Below are 24,798 nucleotides of genomic sequence, written 5' to 3'. Positions count from 1 at the left end.
AATGTGTTTGAAAAGTAAGCTGTTTATAAATCTTGACCGTATGGTTTACGATGTGCTAGCAAAACACAACCCAGTTTTTCCTCTTTCTTATCTTATTGAAATTTAAAGCAGGGAAACATTATCTATTGACAGACCAGGGAAATATATCTAGCCATAATCTGTCAGTGATTCCTGAGAGGGTCAGAAAATCTAATAGAACTAAGCAGAGACATTTGCAACCACAGAATTAATGGGAAATGTTCTTTTTTTTTTTCTGGTAGGGAAAAATACCAATAGCAGGAATGGTGGTGACTAGATTAGATGAAATTGAAGGGAATGACTACACATTTGAAATTACAGGTAGGTAATTTTCTCTTTTTAATGTAGCTACTTTAAATCCTTTTTGGAAAGAAGTGGAGTTTAAATAAATAAATGCTATTATTTTCTGTTATATAGTCCACGAGTAACTTTTGCATGGGCATGACAAAAGTATATATCATTTCCTGGGATAATTAGGGTACAGCTATAGAACAGAGAAGTCTCCTGGTCATTCAAAAGCCTCAGCTTTGTCATTAGTTTCAATTTTCTCTTGCGTAAGAGCTACTTGTTAGAGCTAAGAAATAACAAAATGGACTTACGTTAATGCAATTTTCTCCCCTTTCTGCCATCTATTCCCTGGTGGCAGAGAAGCCAAAGATGTGGAATTTTATCAGCAATTTTATCATCAGCCTATGAATTAGCAAGATTTTATTATGTTTCTAAAAAGTGCTGAAAAACCATAAAACTTTTTTCACAAATTGAGAAAATGCCTGGCTCTCTGACATTTTAGCCTGTTGTCCCTTCTGCCAGGTCAATGGTTTGTACTTTATGTACTGATATGGTGCAATGGTGAACACTGGGATAATGGCCCCAGGCCTTATCCCTTTTTTCCCAATAGAGAGTTAAAGATTTGGTGTTAGGTGTAACCAGTCTTAGTTGGATTTTGTTTCAACTTTGATATTGGATAAAACTACAATATTCTCACTTTAGATTATGAATTAAATGGACTCTATACTTAAATTTTTGGATTGTGAGTTTGTTTAGAGTGAAGTTTTATACTACTTCTAAGATTCTGTAAGCGGTAGAAATCAAAGACGGATTTATAAATCAGATATAACTATTTCTTTATTATCACAGCATATCTGTTCTTTATATTGTAGTTTCAAAAGTGTTCTCCCATAGGTATAAAAACTCCTGAAAATATACACTTAATTCCAAGTTGTGTGATGTGTTTTTGAATGAGGCAAGCTCAAGGTTCTCCTTGCCTTTTGTTTCCAAATGCGGGTAATGCAGGTCATATATTAGAGAGAATTGTGGTCCACTGCAGCAACAACCAGGACTTCCAGGAATGGCTGGAACAGCTGTATAGACTGATTAGAGGACCTGCCTCCTGTAGTTCATTATCCAAGACATCATCATCATCTTGTAGTGCTCATTCTGTAAGTAGTCCATTTGTTCTGTCCAGGGATTACTGAGTTGTCAATCCTGTCTGCTGAGGAGTTATAAGAAGCAGTGAGCATGCCCTTAATCTTTGGGTAGTCTATATCTATAGGTTTTAAAGTACAGTTCAACCTCACTAATTCAGATTTCTTGTTGTAGAGAGAGGTCCACCTAAATTAATACAAAGTTTTACTTAAATGTGTGCAGTTTAGTTTGACCTTAACTTGGTGTACCAACTAACTGCTAGCAATGTTTTTCTAACCAGAAGTCCTGCTAAAATGTTTTAATTATAGGCAAGATTTATTTTCAGTTAGCAACTGTTGTTCTCATATTAATAATGTGCTAAGTCAAAACCAATAGTTTACCTTCATAAGTATTGAAGCATCTCCACGTAATCTCATTTATACTATCATATTCACTCAGTAGCCTTCAAGGGTAAACTCTTAGTATTGCTTTCTTCCAAGTTACCATAAATTTAGCTATTCATGGAATTTGAATTGAGATTTTACTGTACTTGCTGAGTGATATCAAAGATATTCTGTGTTGTCTATTAACACTCAAACCTGTGATATCAAAATTCCAGTTTGGGGAACTGTGTGTTGTGGTAGGAAGAACAAGGGCTTTGGCATCAGATCTGGATTCAAATATTAGCTTTGCCAATTGCTGGCTAGTTACTTCACTTTGTTACAGCTTGTCTTATGTTTGTTCTGATGAAATGACCAATTTAAGTATCTAATGAGTGCTAAACATATAACCGAACTCATTAAATTTTGACTGTTCTCCCTTATAAATGAAAAAGTAATTCTAACGTTAATGAAATTGCCGAAGAGAGAGGGAGAACAGGATTATGGGATATTTAGTTCATTTAGTACTATTCCATAGAGACCCCATAATCTTGACTGGAAAGTGCAAGTTCTCAAACTGGAGATTTTTGTTTTTTGTTCTTTCCTTTCTGTGGCTGTCACTGCTGGTCCAATGACACTATTGATGTTCTCTTACTGTGGGGCATAAGGTTGGGTTCCAATGGCAGATTGCCAACATCTCATCAGATATTTTCCCAGTCTTTTAGCTCTACTGGACAGCCCCGAGGACCCTTGGAGCCTCCTCAAATTATAAAACCATGGAGTTTAAGTTGTCTACGACCTGCTCCTCCACTTAGACCATCAGCAGCACTAGGTTATAAAGAGGTAATTTTACTATATATGATATAAAATGCTTCTGACAAGCTAATTTTGTAGCTTATTACCAATAGTTCTGAGGGAATGTGCTTAGAATTTATGATAGGTGATACATGTCAGTCAATCTTGAATTGCTTGATTCACTGATTTTTTTATTTCATTTTTTAAAAATATTTTTATTGATTTCAGAGGGGAAGGGAGAGGGAGAGAGACAGAGAAACATCAATGATGAGAGAGAATCATTGATTGGCTGCCTCCTGCATGCTTCCTGCTGAGGATCGAGTCCACAACCTGGGCATGTGCCCTTGACCAGAATAAAACCTGGGACCCTTCAGTCTACAGGCTGACACTCTATTCACTGAGCCAAACCAGCTAGGGTGATTTTTTAGTTCTTAATTTTCCTTTTCCTCATTGTTTATCTACAAATATTTGTTGAATTTCCACAGGGTTTATGTGTACTGAGTTTCCCCAACCTCCTCTTGAAATGCCTTTATGATGATAATTTTTAGATTGGTGGTGATGTATACACATCTCAAACAAGAGCCACTTCATTAGAGTTGAATTTCCAACCAAGTAGACCCAATTCTTCTTTTTGGATCATTTCGATCTATTGAACCAAATCACTAGAGTCTTATGGGAACAAGCCATGTGTCTGAACTATGAAAGTCTGAACTATTTGCTGCAGTTGAAAAAGGAAAAGAATTTAACAAAAGGAATGTCTTTAAAAGAGTCTTCTAAGTCAACTGTAGAGGACATTTGGTATTTGGGTAGTGTGGGGATTTCAAGGCTTTTTTTCTCTCGAAGTTGCAATCAGGAAATGTCAGTCATTAGCTTCCATAGCTGTGTGGAGTTTACCTTTTCCATCCAAATAGTCGTTTTTTCCCCTTAACCTGTTGCTCATCATTTTAGCTTTTAGAAAAGATCATCATTTAAATGTAACTGTTCCTTAAAATGGTCTTAGTGAGTGAAGATTTAAGTTTATGACAGTTGTGAGACACATCTTAGAGTTATGATGCAAAGACAGCATATATTTGTCTATCATATGTGTTTTGATGAATGATGAAGACTTAGCTGAATTTTGAGTTTGTTTTTATTTGAAACACATGCTACTGTTTCGATTGTTGCCTCAACTCTTAGTGTAGTAAAAATGGAACAATATTTGGACATTGGAGAACTGTTTTATCCTTTCAACCCAACATGATAGGAAAAATAACTCTTGAGCTGAATTTTCATTATGCACCTTTTTTCAGAATTTGGCCAGGAAATAGTCCCACAGGTTTGCTTTGAAAATTGACCTGTGATACTTGCAATCATTCAATTTTTTTCTTTGATTACCTAAACCAGGAGTACTACTTCATAGTTATGTAGGTCCCCTCTTTGATGATGGATATTTCATAATTGTCAGTTACTAAATTCAAATTAAGGTGAGCTTTGAGGGGTAAAATTGACTTAATCCTTCACAGAACTAATCCATTAAAACTAAGGCATGATTATTTTTTTCTGATGGGAGAAGAGAGTTATTAATAAATTCTTACTATGCAGTGTGTATTTTAGTTATTTTCAACATTTGTTATTTTGCACAGAACTGTATTCCTTGGGCTTTTGCATGATGATATTGCATCTAAAACTAATATGGGAAACGTGATGATATTCTCTCTGTGTAATATATGATAACACTAACATTTCAAATATTGTTTTAGAATTATTGATAAATGGATTTGGTCATTGTAACCATCGATCTCTCACACTCATCTTCTCTTTCTTTACATATTCACTTTAGAGGATGTCTTATATCTTGAAGGTAAGGGTAGAACACTATCTTTGACTTACAGTGACATCATATTGTGCTGTAACCTTTTATGAATGAAGCTTTCCTTTGTGCTTGTTTTGTCCCTTGTTATTATTGGTAGCTAAAATATGAAGATGCAATTCTGGCATGTAAGTATTTTCTTCAAAAAGCAGGCTCTTGTGAAATACATATGAAACTGTCATTTTATAATGCTTTAAAAATGTCTGTTTTCCTGTATTTTAAAGTGATTGTTTCTGTTATTTTTGTCACATGTGAGTTTTCATGTATGTCGTTTTATGCATATGGCAAAAACAAATTCAATAATTGATATAATTTATATATTTTTAAATCTACTAATTAAAAATATAGCTTTATATATGTACTAGAGGCCCAATGCATGAAATTCGTGTGGGAGAGGGGGGGTCCCTCAGCCCTGTCTGCACCCTCTTGCAATCTGAGACCCCTTGCTCCTAACTGCCCACCTGCTCACTCCTTACTGCTTGGCTTGCTGCTCCTTAGTGCTGCTATGAAGGCGGGAGAGGCTCCCGCCACCACTGCTGTGCTCACCAGCCATGAGCCCAGCTTCTGGCTGAGCGGCACTCCAGCTATGGAAGTGCACAGATCACCAGTGGGCAGCTCCTGCGTTGAGTGTCTGCCCCCTGGTGGTCAGTGTGCGTCATAGTGACCAGTCATTCTGCCGTTAGGTCAATTTGCATATTACCCTTTTATTATATAGGATATTAAGCTTGGCTGTAAGAATGTTACTCCTAACCCAAAATTATTATCAGGAAGTCCTTCATTTGGCTCTTCTCTCTGACCATGGGGAAATTAGTCTCTTTGTCTTAATTTTCCCATCGGACAAATAGAAATTAATATTCTTCATTGTGGGACTGTTGCACAGGAAGATTTATTTAAATCATTTCAAGCTCTTTGAAAATAGGTATATACTACAGTAGTAGTTACAATTTAATTACTATTTAATTCCCTTAATATTGTATCAGTGGGGAATATAAACCAAGTTATATTCCCCACTGATACAATACTGTATTTCTCTAGGATTGACATCCATTACTTTCTCTGCAGATGATACCCTAAAGGCATTTGGTCTCCTGGAGAATCTGCTGCATCTTTATAGGCACGCTCCAGTCTTATTCCCATTCTTATAGCAATTGAGAGGACAATGCCATTGCCTCTGTTTTACTTAACCTTTCAGAGTTTATTGGAACCATTTTTAAAATTGTGGATAGTATTACATTTTGATGCACTCCTGAGACTGTCAAAATAAGAGAGAGCCATTCTATTTAATTTTATTTGCTCTTTTTAATTTGTTTTTTGGGGAATAAGTTTAATTCATAAAGAAACCTCTATTCTTACAGGAATCTAGTAAAAGCCCCAAAACCATGAAGAAGTTTCTTCATAAAAGAAAGACTGAAAGAAAGCCATCAGAAGAGGAATATGTAATTCGGAAAAGTATGTGTTTTGTACTTTCTGAAAATTGGTAATGGATTAAATAACAGACAATTTTTTAAAAAGCAGATGATTAGAGCAATTCCCCTCTCCCAGCATCATCTGTTACATAACAACAAATGCATGGAAAGGTTAGTTTACTTCTAAAATTTTTAAATAAGTTGCCTCCTGCTGCACTTCTTGTCATCTGAGGCAGACACCATCATATGGTTTTCATGTTGAATATTTTGCCCACCTGGTTTAGAACCATTAAAAGGAGCATTTGCGCTGGATACATTTTCCCCTCTTAGTGTCTCACCAGGGGTGACAAAACTGTGTATTAGTCGAAAATATAATCTGGATAAATTGTTAATTAACTCTAGCTTCTGCATTCCCCTCCCTCACCATCACCACACACTTGGGTATGCACGTCAGCATATTAACAGGGTTTTGCCATCTAGTCATTTCAAGAATGAGTTGGAAGAGGAGGAAGGAAGAGAGAGAATCAGTGACTATGCTGGTTGGTTGGGAAAGTGTCTAGGCTTAATTGAGATAGCTTCCTAGAGAAGATGTGCCTTGAAATTTGAAAGAGAGGAAGGACGTGTTGTATTGGATGAGAACTGAGGCTGGTATCAAGCCCAGTGCTGTAACTGTGGCCTTGAAGAAGAGACTGACAGGACTCCCCAGTTTAGAGCTCTGGATGGGCTTCAGGAGCATGCCCCCCTTGGTGCTGAACTCACTGACACTGGTCCCAGTTCTCCTTGGGAATAGTGTCACTCTCATTCCATTATGAGAATTGAACAAGCTTTTGCTCCTGTATTTCAGAAACACCACTGGTCAGAGAGGCCAGTCCATAGCAGTGGAGTTCACTACATAATTTTGAGGTTCCAGAGGCATATATCACCATGAAAAGTAATTATTAATTAAATTCGACAGGTACAGCTGCTCTGGAAGAGGATGCTCAGATTCTTAAAGTGATTGAAGCCTACTGTACCAGCACAAATATTCAACAAGGCCATGGCTCAAGTAGGTTCCCCAAAACCACCATTTCTTTTTTACTGCTCACTGACTCTTAAAATAAGAGAAAAGCAACCCACATTGGTGCAGGGTATTTAAAGCAGGTGACTTGGTGCAGAGGAGCAGTGCAGAGGAGCGGTATAGGACTGCATCTTTCAGATAAGGTGGTTTTACCTACCAAGCGGTTTGTTTACCCAGTTTCTTTTCACCCAGAGAGAAAGAAAGATGCAAGAGTAAAAAAGTTGGAGGTGATAGAAATGAAAAAAAAATTTTTTTTAAAGTCATTCTCCTTTGAAGTACACAGATACCTTCATCAACACTAGTTAGGAATTAAAGAGCCCAGAGAGTTCCTGTGTCTGTGAACTGATGCTAATCTCTTCTTATAGGCAGATTTGGAAAGGAAGTCAAAATATTATCTTTGATCAGCTGCATATTTAAGCAAACAGTGCTTCACCAAACTCAAGTTGCAAAGTTGCTCTGAAAATCTGGAAATATAGCTGCTTAGCAGGGGCTGTTCGAATGTATACAATTTATCAGGGAACTGTTAGGTGAGGGTATTTCCCTGAACAACTTTCAGGTTACAAAATGAAAGCGAGATAATGTTTTCTGATTCATCTTTGTACTTTTTAAAAAGCCAGGTCACATCAATCATGTTTCAGGATAGGTTATGTTAGGATTTGGTATCGTGTAAGAAATGAATTCTCCATCATGCTCCATTTTGGACAGCCATTGACACATCTCGAGTGTGGGAGGGGATCGCTTAGGTCAGTGGTTGGCAAACTGCGGCTCGCGAGCCACATGTGGCTCGCGAGCCGCAGTTTGCCACTCTGTTGACTAATGAGTTTGCCAACCACTGGCTTAGGTGGACTGCCTTAACATATGCTTTTGAAGTGACTGTCTCTAAGACTGTCATAAGGAAAATGTTCAATGTGGAAGTTGGCACATTTGACCATGAAGAGGGGACTGTCACAACTTCTGCTTCACAGGCAAAACCTGGCTGTGGCTTTGGGCATACCCAGCTCTGCTAACAAGTTTTGAAGAGCCAGAAAAGGGAAGTGAGAGCAGTTTTTATTGTGAAAAGTAGAAATGAGAAGGGCACAAGGAGACACCAGAAGCAACATCCTTCATACAAAATCTGAACTCATCTCCTCTTCCCACCACCTCTCTTCACATCAATAGAGTTGATAGACATATTTGGAGGTGCTGGCAGGTGCTCTGACCTAAAAAATCACATTTTGCCCCTCCGCAGCCTACCCTTTACATGTGGAAAGTGTATAGTGCAGTTCTTGGCACACAGTAAGCCTTTTAGCATCATGGTGACTACTACCCTTTATCCCTCTCCAGCCAGAAGTCCTGTTTCTCTAAAACTGATTGTTATTTCTTGCTGCATTCAGTCTATTGGTCAGTCAATCTGCTATCCATTTATTAAGTACATATGAAGTGCTATGAGATAGAAACATATCCACCTCAGGAAAGGGGAGGTGGTCAAGTGAAGGCAGTGAGTGTTCACTGCACGAAGGAGCATGGTTTAGAAGATAGGAAACCAGTGACTCAAGGAGACTTGAGATTAAGGGCTCGAGCTTCAGGAGGAAGGATCCAGAAATGAGGGGGAGATTGGATGTGTAAGAGAGCTGTTTGATTAGGTCCTATGTTTGTTCTGCCACCTCTTCTATCCCAAACCTTATAGACAGTCTGAGCAGAAAGAAGTAAGGATGCCTGTATCTTTGCTGCTGAAATGATAATCTCCCAACTCTGGCTCTACGCTTGATCAAAAATGGTCTTTCCTGACCCTACCCTACCTCATAGGACTTCAAAGAGAGCAAATGGGAGTGAGTGATATTTCTGAGGCCCTTTAAGCATGTTGTGTCACAGTGTAATGTTATTCTAAATTTACTAAAATTATATCATAATAGCATACGATGTGGTGTGCTATTCTCTGGAGATGTGCACAGACAAATGATCACTGGTCAAATTTTTGCTGTGGAAGAGGCAAAACAGGAAAAGATGGGGTCGCGAATACAGGTATCACAGTGGCCCTTTCACATAATTTTTCGGAGTACAAAATTCTCTCCTCCCCAAGATTTAATCAATATATTTGGTCATTTAGAATTTTCTCAGGTCAGGAAGATTTAGTCATTAATGTTGGGTGACTATCTGGGTGCAAGGTTAAAACATGCTATTAATAAAGACCCTTCAATAACAATAGGAGAAAGGAACTGACACTTAAAAATAGTTCTCACTAAGAACTCTTTTCTCTCCACCTTCTTGCAACCCTTATTTGTAGGTTCTCGCAAAGATTCAGTTCCACAAGTCTTACTCCCCGAGGAAGAGAAACTCATCATTGAAGAAACCAGAAGCAATGGTCAGACCATCATCGAAGAAAAGTGAGTAGAGTAGACCAAACCTTTTCTGATTTGTCTAGGGGCTGGAAAGACAATTCTGGCAGGGCAATGTGGCTCTTGCAAAGCCTACACTGAAGGACTGTCCCTTCTTGTCTGAGACTGTGACCCTCTTTGCTGATCATGCAGTTGCAGCCTTGGGAGGGCTGTCCCCCAGCAAAGGGAAGGGGGAAGGAGAGACACAGGGGCAGAATTCTCTTCATGGTGGCTGCCCCTGGAGCCCACTCCCCCATACAGTAAGGTGCTTCAGGATGCATATGAATATCACTCTACATGGATGTAGGAGGCACCTGGGAAGGCCATGGCATCAATTTCCCTGCCTAGAGGGATGCTTCTCACATTTATTGAGTCAAGCACTGGACTTTTCACCAACATGACCTCATTTAAAATCCTATAGCAATCAGTGAGATAAGCATTTTTTCCACCACTTTTACAGATGAGGAAACTGAGGTTCAGGGTGATTCTGTCCCTGGCCTACCCTTGCACAGTAGTGAGGGTGGCCTAATGGGGGAAAATCAGCTTAAATAACTTATGGCTCATAAAATAAACACAAAGTAGCAAAATAATTCATTTGTTTAAACTTGAGTCATTTCTGAAATCAAGCCAAAATTTGCAGCAGACAGCATATTTCAAAGTGCTGGGCGTCATCAGTGTACAACACTTTTCCATCTGGTGTACGGAGTGATACGGCCAAGTGGTAAAGCACTTGGGCTTATGAGAAGAACAAACCTGGTTCAACTCCAAATTCTACTACTTGCTGACTGTGTGACCTGGGGCAAGTTCCTTCATTTATCTGTGCCTCAGTTTCCTCATCTTTAAAATGGGTATGATAGTAATACTTTTCAGGTTGTTGTGAGCTTAAATGGAATAATAAGTGTGTATAAAGGTTAGCACATGGTAATCACTCAATATAAATGATCCTATCTAATAAAGAGGGAATATGCTAATTAACCATCACTCCGTCACAAAGATGGCTGCACCCACAGCTTAGGCCAAGTTCCCATAAGGAGCCTTAATAAGCAATCAGCAAGGAACCTGAAGCTACGCACTCCCCCGCCCCCATGGGGCTTGACAGGGGACCTCAGGCCGCCTTCCACACCCAGCAGGGCTTGACATGGGACCTCAAGGTGCGCTTCCTGTCCTGGTGCTGGGCTAGGGGACCTCAGGCTGCTCCCCCCGCCCGAGCGCCAGGCCGGGGGACCTCAGGCCGTGCCCCCCACCAGGTGGGGCTTGACAGGGGACTTCAGGCCACACCCTCCACCCTGGCACCAGGCTGGGGGACCTCAAGCCGCACCCCCCACTCCAGCACCGTGCCAGGGGACCTGAGGCTGCATCCCCCTGCCTGGCAGGGCTTGACAGGGACCTCAAGGTGCACCCCCAGTGCTGGGTCGGGGGAACTCAGGCCATGCCCCCCGCCCAGGGGAGACCTGAGGCTGAACCCCCCTGCCAATGGGGCTTGACAGGGGACCTGAGGCTGTTCCCCACTCCTGGTGCCAGGCTGGGGGACCTGAGGCTGCGCCCCCGCCCCCCCCTGCCTGGCGGGGCTTGATGGGGGACCTAAGGCCATGCCCCCACCCAGTGGGGCTTGACAGGAGATCTCAGGCCATGTCCCACACCTGGCAGGGCTTGACAGGGGACCTCAAGGCATGCTCCCCCACCCCGGTCTGGGCTGGGGGACCTCAGGCCACGTCCCCCATCCTGGCGCCGGGCCAGGGGACCTGAGGCTATGTTCCCTCCTGGGCGGGGCTTGACAAGGGTGGGACTAGCCAGGTCTGGATCTATCCAAGTGAGTGGGGGGGGTGGCCGGGTCTGGGTCTCACGTGATTTTGAGGCGCATGTGGGTGGGTGGGTTCTTGACGCTGGGTCCCGTGGTGTGCCCCAGACTCTGACAGGAGGAAGGTTTTCATATACATTTTACTAATTTTCTTTCATCTCTGACACTTCTATTATAGAGAAAGGGCAAATAGCAATATTAAATTATTTCCTCTAATTAATCCGCTTTTAATGTGCATGAATTTCATGCACTGGGCCACTAGTTGTATTATAATTATGTTATTTAAATTTTTATAAATTATTACAGCTGACATTCAACATTATATTAGTTTCATGAGTACAGCATAATGGTTAGATGCATATAATTTATGAAATGATCCTCAATAAGTCTAGTACCCACCTGGCACCATACATAGTTATTACAATATTATTGACTATATTCCCTATGCTGTGCTTTACGTCCCTGGGACTATTTTGTACCTGCCAATTTGTACTTCTTAATCTTTTCACTTTTTTCACCCAGCCCCCAACACCCCTCCTATTTATCAACCATAAGTTTATTCTCTGTATTTGTGAATTTGTTTCTATTTTGTTTATTTTGTATTCCATATATAAGTGAAATTATATGGTATTTCTCTTTATCTGACTTGTTTCACTTAGCATAATACCCTATAAGTCCATCTATGTTGTCACAAATGATAAGATTTCATTTGTTTTATGGCCAAGTAATATTCCATTGTATATGTACCACTTCTTTATTCTGTCGTCTATTGATGGATACTTAGGTTGCTTCCATGTCTTGGCTATTTTAAATAATGCTGTGGTGAGCATAAGGATGCATATCTCTTTTCATAATAGTGATTTGGATTTCTTTAGATAAATACCCAGAAGTGGGATTGCTGAGCGATATGGTAGTTCTAATTTTAATTTTTCAAAGAACCTCCACACTGTTTTCCATACTGATTGTATCAATTTGCAATCCCACCAACACTTATTGTTTATTGACTTATTGGTGATAGCCCTTCTGACAGGTGTGAGGTGATATCTCAATGTTTTTTAAATTTAATTTTTCAATTCTAGTTTATATTCAATATTATTTACTGTTAGTTTCAGGTATATCTCATTGTGGTTTTAATTTGTATTTCTCTGATGATTAGTGACATTCAGCATCTTTTCATATATCTATTGGCCATTTGTATGTTGTCTTTGGAGAAATGTCTATTCATGTCTTCTGCTCATTTTTTAATTGGTTTGTTAGTTTTTTTGGTATTAAGTCGTATGAGTTCTTTATATAGTGTGAGTATGTCAACTGATGGTTGTTGGCATCAATTCAACACCAACAGGAATTCCCAATTTGGGGTACAATGAAGAAGGAAACTTTATTCAGTGCAAACAGCTCAAACGTGTTATAGCTCAGTTATGAAGCAGCACAGCTGTGAAATAGCCCAGCTGTGAAGCATTAGGGTGAGCCAGCAATGGGGCCAGGCAGCCTGGAGCCAAGCCTCTCTCCAGATAGACAGTTGTGCTCTGCTCCAGTAAGACACCTTTTATGTTTCATCTTTGGTGGAAAGGGAAAGTGCACTCTCTGAGTCAGAGGGGAGCAGATTCATATAGACAGAAGTCCCTGCCTCTGGCCCCTGATTGGGTTGTCCTCATGCAAATGAGGACTCCAAATCTTCACAGTTTGGTTGGTCCAAAAGGCACTATTCTGGTTGGTCAGAATGGAGACACTGTGTTTTTTTAGGGAAGATACTGATGGAAATATAGCTGCATAACTCCTATTATATGGGGAAAGCCTCAGTCCTATTGGTTGAAATAGGATTCCAGGAACTACTTTATAAGGGATGGCTCAGATTGAAGAAACACCATGAAGGAAGGCAGTTCAATGCAGAAGCAGGCAACTTAGTTCAGGCTTCTCCCTGAAGTGCAGTTTGTGTGAAACGCCCCTTATATAGAAACTAGAGGCCCACGACACGAATTTGTGCATGGGTGGGGTCGGGCCAGCCCCGCCCCAATCAGGGCGGATCAGGGATGGGCCTGTCAGGAGGAGGAGATGGTGGGAGGTTGGCCAGCGAGCCCCAACCCTGATTGGGGTTGGGGGGCCAATGTGGGTGGGGAGGGGCTGTGGGTGGTGGGCTGGCTGGCCCCACCCCAGGTTGGTGGGGGGCGATCAGGGGCAGAGCTGGCTGGGTGGAGGGGCTGCAGGCTGATCAGGGTGGTGGGGGATGATCAAGGGTGGGGTTGGCTGTGAGGAAGGGCTGTGGGTGGTGGGCCGGCTGGTCCTGCCCCAGAATGGGGTGGGGGGCCGATCAGGAACCAATGGCCTGAGGGAGGGGCCATTGGTGGTTAGCCGGCCAGCCCTGCCCCTGATCAGAGTGGGGAGACCGATTGGGGGCGGAGCTGGCTGGGGGAGGGGCCACAGGTGGTTGGCCGGCTGGCCTTGCCCCAGATCAGGGTGTGGGGGCTGATCAGGGGTGGGACCAGGTGAGGGAGGGGCTGCAGGAGGTTGGCCAGCCAGCCCTGCCCCCTATTACAGTAGGGGGGGCGATCAGGGGTGGGGCCAGCTGGAGGGAGGGGCCACAGGGGGTTGCCCAGGCAGCCCCACCCCCAGATCTGGCCAGTTCGCTCGCCACAGTGGGCGTCATAGCAACCGGTTGTTCTGGTCATTCCGGTTGTTCTGCCGGTTGGTTTCTGGGCTTTTATATATATAGACTAGAGGCCCGGTGCATGAAATTCATGCATGGGGGGGGGGTCCCCTCAGCCCAGCCTGCACCCTCTCCAATCTAGGATCCCTCTCACAATCCGGGACCGCTGGCTCTTAACTGCTCACCTGCCTGCCTGCCTGATTGCCCCTAACTGCCACCACTGCCGGACTGGTCACCCCTAACTGCCCGCCCCCCACCATCCTGGTCACCCCTTACTGCCCCCCCGCCAGCCTGGTCGCCCCCAACTGCCCTCTCTGCCAGCCTGGTTGCCCCTTACTGCCCCCTTGCAGGCCTGGTCACCCCTTACTGCCCCCCCCTGCTGGCCTGGCCACCCCCAATTGCCCCCCTGCCAGCCTGGTTGCCCCCAACTGCCCCCCCACTGGCCTGGTCACCCCTTACTGCCCCCCCTGCTGGCCTAGTTGCCCCATGCAGCCTGCTGTTCAGTCATTTGGTTGTCCCTCACTAACCCCCCTGCTGGCCTTGTCGCCCCATACAGCCTGTGTTCGCTTGTCCTTCCAGCTGTTTTGGGCTTGATGGCCCCTCACTTTTTATATATTAGGATGTGTCTTGGTATCGGCCTATTTGAATTCATCTTGTTTTGGACTCTCTATGATTCTTGGACTTTCATGTCTGTCACCAATTTAGGGAAGGAAGTTTTCCATCATTATTTCTTCAAATAGGATTTCAATCACTTGCTCTCCCTCTTCTCCTTCTGGTTCCCCTATGTTGCAAATGTTGACAATTGATTTTATGTCAGAGGTCCCTTAAACAATTCTCATATTTTTTAATCTTTTTATTTTTGCTGTTCCAATTAGGTTTTTTGCTACCTTGTCTTCCAAATAACTGATTTGATCCTCTGCTTCATCTAATCTATTGTTGATTCCATTTCACGTGTTATTTTATTCCCATTTAATGTAATCTTCATTTCAGTTATTGTACTCTTTATTTCTGACTGGTTCTTTTTAATGGTTTCTATTTCTTTTTGTAAGTTCTCACTAAGTTCATCTATTCTTTCCCTAAATTCATTGAGCATCCTTATAATCAATGTTTTGAACACTGTATCTGGTATTATGCTTTCTCCATTTTATTTAGTGCTTTTTCTGGAGTTCTGTTATTTCATTTGTGACATGTTTCATTGTCTCCTCTTTTTGGCTGCCTCCATGTGTTATTTTCCGTTTATTAAATGGTGGATTTGTTATGCCTTCCAAGTCTTGGCAGAGTGTCCTTATATAGTAGGTGTCCTGTGGGGTCCAGTGTTACAGTTTCCCTGGTCACCTGAGCTAGATACTCCAAGGGTGTCCCTTATGCAGGTTGTGTGAGGCCTTTGGTTATAGTTCAGCCTTGATTGTTGATAGCACATCAGTGGGTGGGATTGATCTTCAGGCTAACTTGACTGGCCGTGACTGCAGTGGATAAGCTGTTGTCTAAGGTCCGACTTTATGGAGTGGATTTTGCTTTATCATGGCTCTGGTGCCTGCCAAATCCACCCTTTGGGTGTGTCATTTGTTGAGCTATTTGGGTGGTAGCCTTGTGTGGTTTGAAGCTGGCCACTAGGTGTATTGATTCTGGGGCCTCTTAGGTGGGTCTCCAATGGATATCAATGCCAGCCACTGCCTGTGCCTGGCTCGTGGCCACCTGGTAGGATCTACAACGTGATTTGCAGTTGGTAGCTTCCTTTCCTTGGTGTGGAGGTGCCTGGGAGAAGCTATGCTATGAACAGTGGCTGGCTGCCACTAGTGCCAGGCTTAGGAATGCTCAGAAAGAGGAACAGGGCGTGCCAAATCCAGCTGCTGCTTCTTTTGTGTTTGTGGACTTTTGATAGATTTTAGCTAAAGTCTGCAGTGTGGGCTGAGGCCAGCAATTTGTGAGAAACAGCTAGTGAAAGATGTTTGGTCTGGTGTCCAAGTTGTGTGCAGCAGCATCTCAGGGAGACTCCAGGGTGGGATGAGCAATGTTTGCCAGGTTTATGGATCTCAGACTTGGGGCCCACCTGCATCTGATGACTGGGCGGAGGGAGGGTCTATAATTATTATTATTATCATAACTATATTAATCCCTCCTAAAACTTCGTGTTTTCAGTGGAATGTGGTATTATCCACATTTTTTATGTGAAGAAAGACCAAGAGAAAATGAGAAGGAACTAGTTACCCAAGGTTAATGGTTTGGTAAGTGGTAGGATTAGACCTGGAACCCAGATCTCTAAAGTCCTTGTCCAGGAAGAACCAGAGAAGAAATGACTGCTTCACAACTCAGCTAGGGTGCTTTATCCTTTCATGGAATATACTAGGGGCCCAGTGCACAAATTCGTGCACCTTGAAAGGAACTGTGGGCTGTGAGGCTGTGGTGGGCACAGGAGCGGGTCTCAGCCCATCCTCCGTGCCCCCGCTTGGCCCCTCCTGCCCTGGCCTCCCATCCCCTGTCTGCCAGCAGCCCCACTCCTGCTGCCATTGCTCCCCCACACTGATGGCACCAGTCCTGCTCGCACGCACTGATGGCGCAGAGAAATTGGGGCCAGTGCTGGCAGTGGGTGGGAGCGGGGCCAGTGCCATCAGTGGGTGCAAGCAGTGGCTGCTGCCCTGATTGCCCCTCAGGAGCAGAGGGAGGTGGAGAAGCCCTCAGGGATGATTGGGGCTGGCAGCCACTGCTTGCACCCACTGATGGCACTGAGCAATTGGGGCCAGCAACAGCAGCAGGTGCGAGCAGCAGCTCTGGCACCGGCAGTGGGTGTGAGCAGGGCCAGCACCAGCAGCAGGTGCAAGTGGCAGCTGCTGGTCCTGATCACCCCTCAGGAGCAGGGGGAGGTGGAGAAGCCCTGAGGGGCAATTGGGCCGGCAGCCACTGCTTGCACCTGCTGATGGTGCAGAGCAATTGGGGCCGGCACTGTCAGCAGGTGTGAGCGGCAGCTGCTGCCCCAATTGCCCCTCAGGAGCAGGGGGAGGTGGAGAAGCCCTCAGGGGCAATCAGAGCCAGCAGCCACCACTCATACCTGCTGACAACGCCGAGCGATCAGGGCCAGCTCTGGCAGTGGCTGTGAGAGGTGGCTGCTGGCCCCAATAACCCCTCTAGAGCAGGAGGAGGTAGAGAAGCCCTGAGGGGCGATCAAGGCCAGCAGCTGCCACTTGCACCTGCTGATGGTGCCAAGTTATCGGGGCTGGTGCCAGCAATGGTGCAAGTGGTGGCTCCGGCACTGGCAGTGGGTTCAAGCGGGGCTGGTGCCAGCAGCAGATGTAAGTGCTGGGAGGGACTGCAGCATGTGGGAGCAAAGAATTTTCAGTAAACACCAGAAGCTCGTCCCAATGACAGTGACCAGTGCCCCACCTTGGTCTGGCACCCCACTCGCCTGCTCCACCATCCTGCCATGGCCGACGCCTGCCATGTTCCATGCATGCCCCCTGGTGGTCAGCACATGTCATAGCAACTGGTTGTTCGGTCTATTTGCATATTAGGGTTTTATATAGGTAGATGGGATCTTCTAGAAATAATGCTTCTGCTTTTGTGTCTTGTAGGGTCATGTTGGGTCAGATAGGTGACAAAAACAATGCTATAGCACAGATATTGTAGGATTGGTAGGGCCCTGTGATACTTATTATATGTTAGGTGATGTTTATTCCTGCCCCCAAAAGAGAAATAAAAAACCTGATGATAATCCCTAGGTTCTTTTTTTGTAAATCCTCAAGCTGGGAAGTGAGTGGCAAAGGAGGAGAGAAGTATAGGAAAGGTGCAATGACATGGAGTTTGCATGAGCATGTGTGGCGATGGTGGTTAGCCCATAACAACGAGGAACACAAGGACAATTAATAGCAGCATCTTCTCCGATCAGGTAGAAAATCCACTGTTTTTCAGGGTCTGTATTTCTATAAAGCTGCTTTTCTTGTTAAGTATTACTTAACAATACTCCAGTGCCAGCTATTAATCTCTGAACTTTATGTTCTAGGAGCCTTGTTGACACTGTTTATGCCTTGAAGGATGAGGTGAAAGAACTGAAACAGGTAATGAAATATAAGTCTTTTTTCTCATATCATAACTCCATCTTCCTTGTCACACACCAATAGATGCTCTCAGGAAAGGTCCAGGAACAAAATGGTGAGGTGGGGATTTTTATTTTCCTTGTGTCATCAAGGTGGGTTTTGTTGATTTTACTATGTGGTCTTGGGTAGAAACTTCTGAGGCTTGCTTCTATACCTATTTAGTGATTTACAATAGGGTCCAAAACTTACTTAAAACTTCCATGCTTCCTGATATTTGTTAACAGAATTTAAGAAAAGATAAGTAATTTGTGAGCATGTAATCAGAATTATAAATCATAATTATAAATCATAATCATAAATCCAGTGCAGATGTGATCCAGTGCTCCATGATGTTCACACTTCCTTATGTTTGAGGATTGACTGTACCTAGTGATAGGGTAAAGGATGGATTGAAAGAAAGAGAGACCAGACTCTGAAAGACCAGTTAGGACTTATTACAAAACTCAAGGTGAGACATGATGAAGTTCTGACCTGAGGTAGTGCTACTGAGGCTACAGTGGAGTAAAACGAATGTAAAGGAAGGCACATTGCAAAGTTAGAGCCTGTGGAAAATGATGGTGTGATTTTGGGATTAAAAAAGAGCCAGGAATTGAAGATGAAGCTAATTACCTTGGTATCTAGTTTGATATGGTGATTCCCTTCATGGAGATCAGCAACCGCAAAAGGAAGAGAAGTTTGGGGTGATGGAGATAGAGTTCACTTTAGGACATAATGCGTTTGAGGGGCTTGAAACATATCTAGGGGGAAATACCAAGTTGGGATTGGGGACTGTGGACCTAGTGTTCATGAGATGAGATGAAATAAGTACCAGAGAGATTTTGGAGGCCTCTTAAAAGATACTTGAGTTGAAGGAGAATAGACACCAAGTGAAAAGAGTATTGAATTAGCAGAGTGCAAGGGACAGAGCCTTAGAGAATGCTTGTATTTCAAGGAAGAAGAATGCAAAAGGTTTGTCAGAGAGAGCTAGCAGAATCAAGAATCTGCCTTGTGTTAGGAGCTGAGAGAAAGGATTTTGAGGAAGAAAAGTGTAGTCAGTAGTGAAGGCCAACAAGAGGATGAGCAGGAGGAGCCCTGAGAAGGGGTCCCTTTGTTTGGTAATCAAGTCTTTTCCCATCATAGGAGAATAAAAGAATGAAGCAATGCCTGGAAGAAGAATTGAAATCAAGAAGGGACCTAGAAAAGCTGGTTCGGAGGCTGTTGAAGCAAACTGATGAGTGTATTCGGGCTGACTCCAGTAACAAGACCTCCATTCTTCCATAACCATCACTGTGTACCTGGGCAGAGTGTGCCTTCAGTGCATCTTGAAATGTCCATCTGAATGATTTGGCTCAGTTTGCTCACATCCTTGGTTTTTATTTTGTATTTGAGTCAGCCCCCTTTCCTCTTTTTTGTTTTTGGGTTTTTTGTTTTGTTTTGTTTTGTTTTTTTTGTTATTGGTTGGTTGGTTACATTTTTCCGGACAGGGATAAAAGCAAGAGGTGGTGGTAGAAGTCTCCCCAGTGTCGTTTCTATTCAATAACAAAAGGAAAGCTAATGTAAGCAAATGACTTAATTGATCTTCTGATGGCCTTGAATTCATAGTGCCTCTTTAACAACCATTAATTACCCTTTTGGGGCTGGCTACTATCACAAAGCTAATAGCCATGGATTATTAAAGGTGAATTTGACTTTTCCCCCAATGCTTTCCTGTACCTGGAAGCCCCTCAGTACCAAATTTACTGACAACAAAACTTTTTGAGTTATGACTAGAGTATAGTGAAAGACAAACACATTAGCCCAATGATCCAGCTACCTTTCCTGGACCATCATTTGCCACCCCTCAATGCATTTTTTTTTATTACTACCTGATATTGTCTGTAAGACCAAGAAGACAGTAGCACCCTTATTCCTTTTGTGTTGGTTAACATTTTAACTCTGTGGGTCAAAAGCTCTATGGGTCATTCATGCCAACACCAAATCCATTAGCAAATTACACTGGACAGTCCTCCCTTCAGCAGTGGAGTTGACCACCTCTTCTCCAATACATAATAGAATTTTTCCCTACCCTTCTGCCTCATTGTAAGTTTTATATTTCCTCAGTGCTTATAGCCTACCATACCAAGTGGTGTGTAAAGTAGTATGCTTGTACTTTGCTTACTTTTAAAAAATATCGACTGTGAGCAGGTATCTACATTGCATATTAAAATTGCAACTTCTCATCTTTAAACAATTTGCCATTGAAGAGATATTGTATCCCAGCAGACAGCTTTAATTCACATTATTCCTCTCCCATATATGTTATGAGAAACATAATATTCATCAGCCTCTAAGCATTATTTGTAGAAATGTGCTGTTAGTCCAGTTTGTATATTCAAGGGGGGCGGGAAGTGCCCCTCTAGTAGCTGTGTGTTGGTTAGTGAAGCAGATTATTTGGAACTGGTTTACTCAAGTTTCTCCTGGAATCAAACAATTGCCTTAGTAAGTATCTCAGAAATTAGAGCTGTGACATACCAGATTTAGAAGATGGTCACAGAAGAGTAGCATATATCCAAATTACTCCCAATTGAAAATCACTTCTCCCAAGGAGGTGAAATTTAGCCAGGTGGGGAAGATCACTGGAAAAAGAGGCAAAGGGATGTCTTCCAGATACATTTGAAAGGTGCCTATAAATATGGATTTTGCAAATATTGTTTAGAAACCAAACTTGAAGCTTGAACCTCGCAGCTTGCTAAACCCTTTTTCTTTCTAGTACTGGAGGTATCAAGTTCTGATAGCTGCATGGTATGGGACTGTTGACTGCTTTCTGCACAGCAGAAATTAACCATTCACAGGAAATAGACTATTCCTGTTGTCGAACATCAGCCAACCACACACAGCTGTCTTTGGAAGCTGAAGAGTGAAGATGTCTAAGAATTGGCTGTTGTTCTGTTTTTAAGTACAGCAGTTTAGATATGCCACCCTTCACCTAAAAATTAAAAACAACACAGATCTTAGCATTTGCTCTGTCTGTGGTTAGTCAATGGCTTGCAATAAATGTGCAAACTATATCCATAAGGAAACATTTTTGTGATTACAAAATATTTTAGCTGATAAGGTATAGCTTAAAATATTGAAAGGTCTTAATTTAGAGTGACATATATAAATGCATGTTTTGGGGACTTGGCCCTTCTGATGAGAGGCCCTCAGTTGTCTGGATAATGAAGCTTGTGCAGAGTGGTGTCCATGCTCACACACTAAAAAATAATATAAAGGAAATGAAGCCATGTTAACCTGAGAGCAGTGTCTCCATAGTTGTGTTGTTTACAATACTCTATAAATGGGTTCCTGTTACCCTGTAATTAAACTGTTGCCCTTGGAGGCCTTTCAGTTCCTCTTGTCATGTCCCTTCTTACACAGGCTCAAATTTTCTAACTTGTTTTTATTTTGAACTTTTAAAATTGACATTTTCAATAAATAAGAATAACAATGCTTTATAAAATAAGTGCTGTGTTTTATCAATTTTATTCATTCATTCATTCATTTATTTCTTTATTTAGCTAGCTGGTGTGCAGAAAGATTTCTCATGCTATGTCAACTTTCTTTCCTGTTTCATTATCATCAGGACCCCCAGGGCATATGATATTTGCTCCCCACTTTATACAAATAATACATGCCTTGAGATAGAACCTTCCTTAACTTCACCCTCTTCTTTTGGCCTGAACCTATAAACTGTCTGTATTTCTCACCATTTGCATTCCAATACTAGAAAAATATCCATTTTCCTGATCAAGCTTATTCCTTGATCTTTAGTCTTATCCCCATCCCTCTTTGTATTTTGTAGGATTTTGCCAATCAGTGGTATCCTATATTTTGACCATAGTTGGAATGTTGGTATCAAGAGTCAGGAAGGATATATTTATCTAAAGATAGATGCTCTGGATATTGTTTCTACTCAGCATCCATTCCTACCTTTTTATGTCCCCCGCCCCCAAGGCTAAAAAAAAAATACACACCTCAGACTCCCCTGCAGCTAGGATTCTGGATACAATGTGGGTTCTGATACATTTTCAGTTCTGGTAATGAAGTGCTTTTGCACAATATTTGGAAGCCTTCAGTTAAGCAGAGGATATCTTCCTAGGGCTTGCTGGCTGGCAGGCAGTTGCAAGGATATGTTGGTGGCTTATGTACTCTACATTCCAGTGTGTGTATCCACAGTTTTTGGGTGAGGAACCAGTGGCAGCAGTGCTGATGACAGAAGTGGCAGCAGCTTCCTAAACTATATTTGGATCATAATTGCAATGATATGACCGCAAAACCGTTAATCCGAAGGCAGGCCCCTGACTTCTACTTCTGTAGCCAATAGTTTTGTAGATACCTCATATTACTTTTCTGCTTGAGATATCTTCATAGATTTGTTTTTTTATTCTGAGGCAATAGATAAAATATTGCACCTCCTCTGTGTTAGGCCCCATAATGTTTTACATAGTTTTAAGTTCATGTAATCCACATGACCCTATGAGGTATTCACTATTTTTAAAAAACATATATTTCTTTTTTAAAATTCTAAAATTATTTGAAGTATAGTGGCCTGGTGCATGAATTCGTGCACATTGAAAGGAAATTAATTAGAAGAAATATTTTAATATCTCTATTGACCCTTTCTCTATAATAGAAGTGTCAGCCAAATTCATGATCGACAATGACAGATTGAAATGCATGCGACTGGCACCAGTGAGAGCTTTATATGTATGGCACATGCATGAGTCAACTTAGCCTTTTATATATAGAGAATAAACTTGCTTAATTAGACCTGTTTTCTGCTTTAGCTAAACTTTTTCCAGCCCAGTGAAGCACCCCAACTTCTCTTTCAGGTAATTGTCAGCAACACAGCAGTAAATATCAACATGAAGCAGATTATTATTTTAGATCACACAGGGAGAACAAAGGGTAAAATATTTAACTGCAGCAATGTTTGACTATATTCTGCACAGTGAGAAAATGTGAAGTCATTTTCAAGATCCACCATTTCTTACTTCTTTTCAGTCAAGTCAAGTTTCTAAGCTTTCTAAATCTCCACTTTCCGGCTAATGAAAAGACAATATGATTTTACTGAGTCTCCTATCTACCTACTCCAGGACTTCTGTGAGGATCAAATGAGATGAGGCACGGGAAAATGCTTCACAGATATTTGGTTAAAGCGTAAAATGATTCCCCCTGACTATAAAGCAAGTTGTGTTTCTGGGCTGAAGAAACTGCAAGGAGGCTAGTCATTGCTGGGGAGAGGAAGCCGGGCATTGCTATGTGATGTCATCACCAGGATGGACACTTAGCATATTAGCCTTCTATACCAGTACTAGAGGCCCGGTGCATGAATTCATGCACCAGTGGGGTTCCTTGGCCTGACCTGTGGGATCAGGCTGAAACTGGCTTTCCGACATCCCCCGAGGGGTCCTGGATTGTGAGAGGGTGCAGGCCAGGCCAAGGGACCCCACTGGTGCACGATCAGGGCCAGGGAGTGACACAAGAGGTTGGCCAGTCAGGGAGAGACTGTGGGAGCACTCCAGGGTGTGTCTGGCCCGTCTTGCTCAGTCCCAATCGGCCGGACCCCAGAAGCAAGATAACCTACTGGTTGGAGTGTCTGTCCCCTGGTGATCAGTGCATGTCATAGTGAGTGGTTGAGTGACCTTAGCATAGCCTATCTAATAAAAGAGTAATATGCAAATTGCCCATCACTCCAACACACAAGATGGCTGCCCCATTGTGGTCAAAGATGGCTGCCCCCATGTGTACACAAGATGGCCACCACAAGATGGCTGGCAGGGGAAGGCAGTTGTGGGTGACCCAGGCCTGCAGGGGAGGGCAGTTGGGAGGGACCAGGCCAGCAGGGCAGGGCAGTTAGGGGTGACCAGGCCTGCAGGGGAGGGCAGTTGGGGGGACCAGGCCTGCAGGGGAGAGAAGTTGGGGGGAACAGTTCTGCAGGGGAGGGCAGTTGATGGGGACCAGGCCTGCAGGGGAGGGCAGTTGGTGATGACCAGGCTGGCAGGGGAGGGGAGTTAGGGGCAACCAGGCCTGCAGGGGAGGACAGTTAGGAGCAATCGGGCTGGCAGGGAGCAGTTAGGCATTGATCAGGCTGGCAGGGGAGTGGTTAGGGGGTGATCAGGCTGGCAGGCAGAAGCAGATAGGGGCAATCAGGCAAGCAGGCAAGTGAGCGGTTGGGAGCCAGCAGTCCTGGTTTGTGAGAGGGATGTTCGACTGCCTTTTTAGGCCCAATCCTGGTCAGGCCTAAATGGGCAGTCCAACATCCCTCGAGGGGTCCCAGATTGTAGAGGGTACAGGCTGGGCTGAGGGACACAACCCCACCCCCCTGTGCATGAATTTCGTGCACTGGGCCTCTAGTCATTAACATATTATGCTTTGATTGGTTGACTGGACGACGGAACAACAGGACACTTAGCATACTAGGATTATATTATATAGGATATATAGATTACATGTCTCCTTTCCCCCCATTGACCTCTCCCCAGCCCCTCCCACCCCCCAGCACATGCCCTCACCCCTCTTGTGTCTGTGTCCATTTGTTATGCTCATATGCATGCATACAAGTCCTTTGGTTGCTCTCTTACCCCTCACCACCACCCTCCCATACCTTCCATCTGAGGTTTGCCAGTCTGTTCGATGCTTCTCTGTCTTTGTATCTATTTTTTCCCACCCACCCAGCACATGCCCTCACACCCCGACTGTCTGCGTCCAGTTTAGTTTTTATGCTTATATGCATGCATACAAGTCCTTTGGTTGATCTTTTACCCCATCCCCCACCCTCCTCTGCCTTGCCTCTGAGGTTTGATGGTCTGTTTGATGCTTCTATGTCTCTGGGTCTACTTTTGTTCATCAGTTTATGTTCATTATATTCCATAAATGAGTGAGATCATGTGATATTTATCTTTCTATGACTGGCTTATTTCACTTAACATAATGCTCTCCAGGTCCATCTATGCTGTTGCAAATGGTAAGAGTTCTTTCTTTTTTATAGCAGCATGGTATTCTATT

The 24,798-nt window shown here is 43.2% G+C and overlaps 1 protein-coding gene across 5 annotated transcripts in view; it reads left to right on the top strand.

Moving 5' to 3' along the window:
* The window catches only part of ARHGEF6 (Rac/Cdc42 guanine nucleotide exchange factor 6), a gene marked incomplete at its 5' end in the record, with an annotated part of 144,493 nt that extends 123,247 nt beyond the window's left edge, over positions 1-21,246 (top strand). For 2 of the 5 annotated variants that reach the window (XM_080652835.1, XM_080652832.1), the window contains 9 exons: positions 261-339; positions 1,312-1,457; positions 2,520-2,645; positions 4,417-4,437; positions 5,802-5,895; positions 6,808-6,897; positions 9,173-9,272; positions 17,700-17,754; positions 18,913-21,246. In XM_080652835.1, coding sequence (XP_080508961.1) covers positions 261-339; positions 1,312-1,457; positions 2,520-2,645; positions 4,417-4,437; positions 5,802-5,895; positions 6,808-6,897; positions 9,173-9,272; positions 17,700-17,754; positions 18,913-19,053 — 852 coding nt within the window. In that variant the 3' untranslated portion in view covers positions 19,054-21,246. Of the gene's footprint in view, positions 1-260; positions 340-1,311; positions 1,458-2,507; positions 2,646-4,416; positions 4,438-5,783; positions 5,896-6,807; positions 6,898-9,172; positions 9,273-17,699; positions 17,755-18,912 lie in introns of all 5 variants that reach the window. The other 3 variants (XM_080652834.1, XM_080652831.1, XM_080652833.1) reach the window with 2 other exon arrangements.
* Positions 21,247-24,798: the final 3,552 nt, after the last annotated feature.

Source organism: Plecotus auritus, assembly GCF_963455305.1.
Source record: "Plecotus auritus genome assembly, chromosome: X".
NCBI lineage: Eukaryota > Metazoa > Chordata > Mammalia > Chiroptera > Vespertilionidae > Plecotus > Plecotus auritus.
This window is presented reverse-complemented; position numbering and strand designations above follow the sequence as displayed.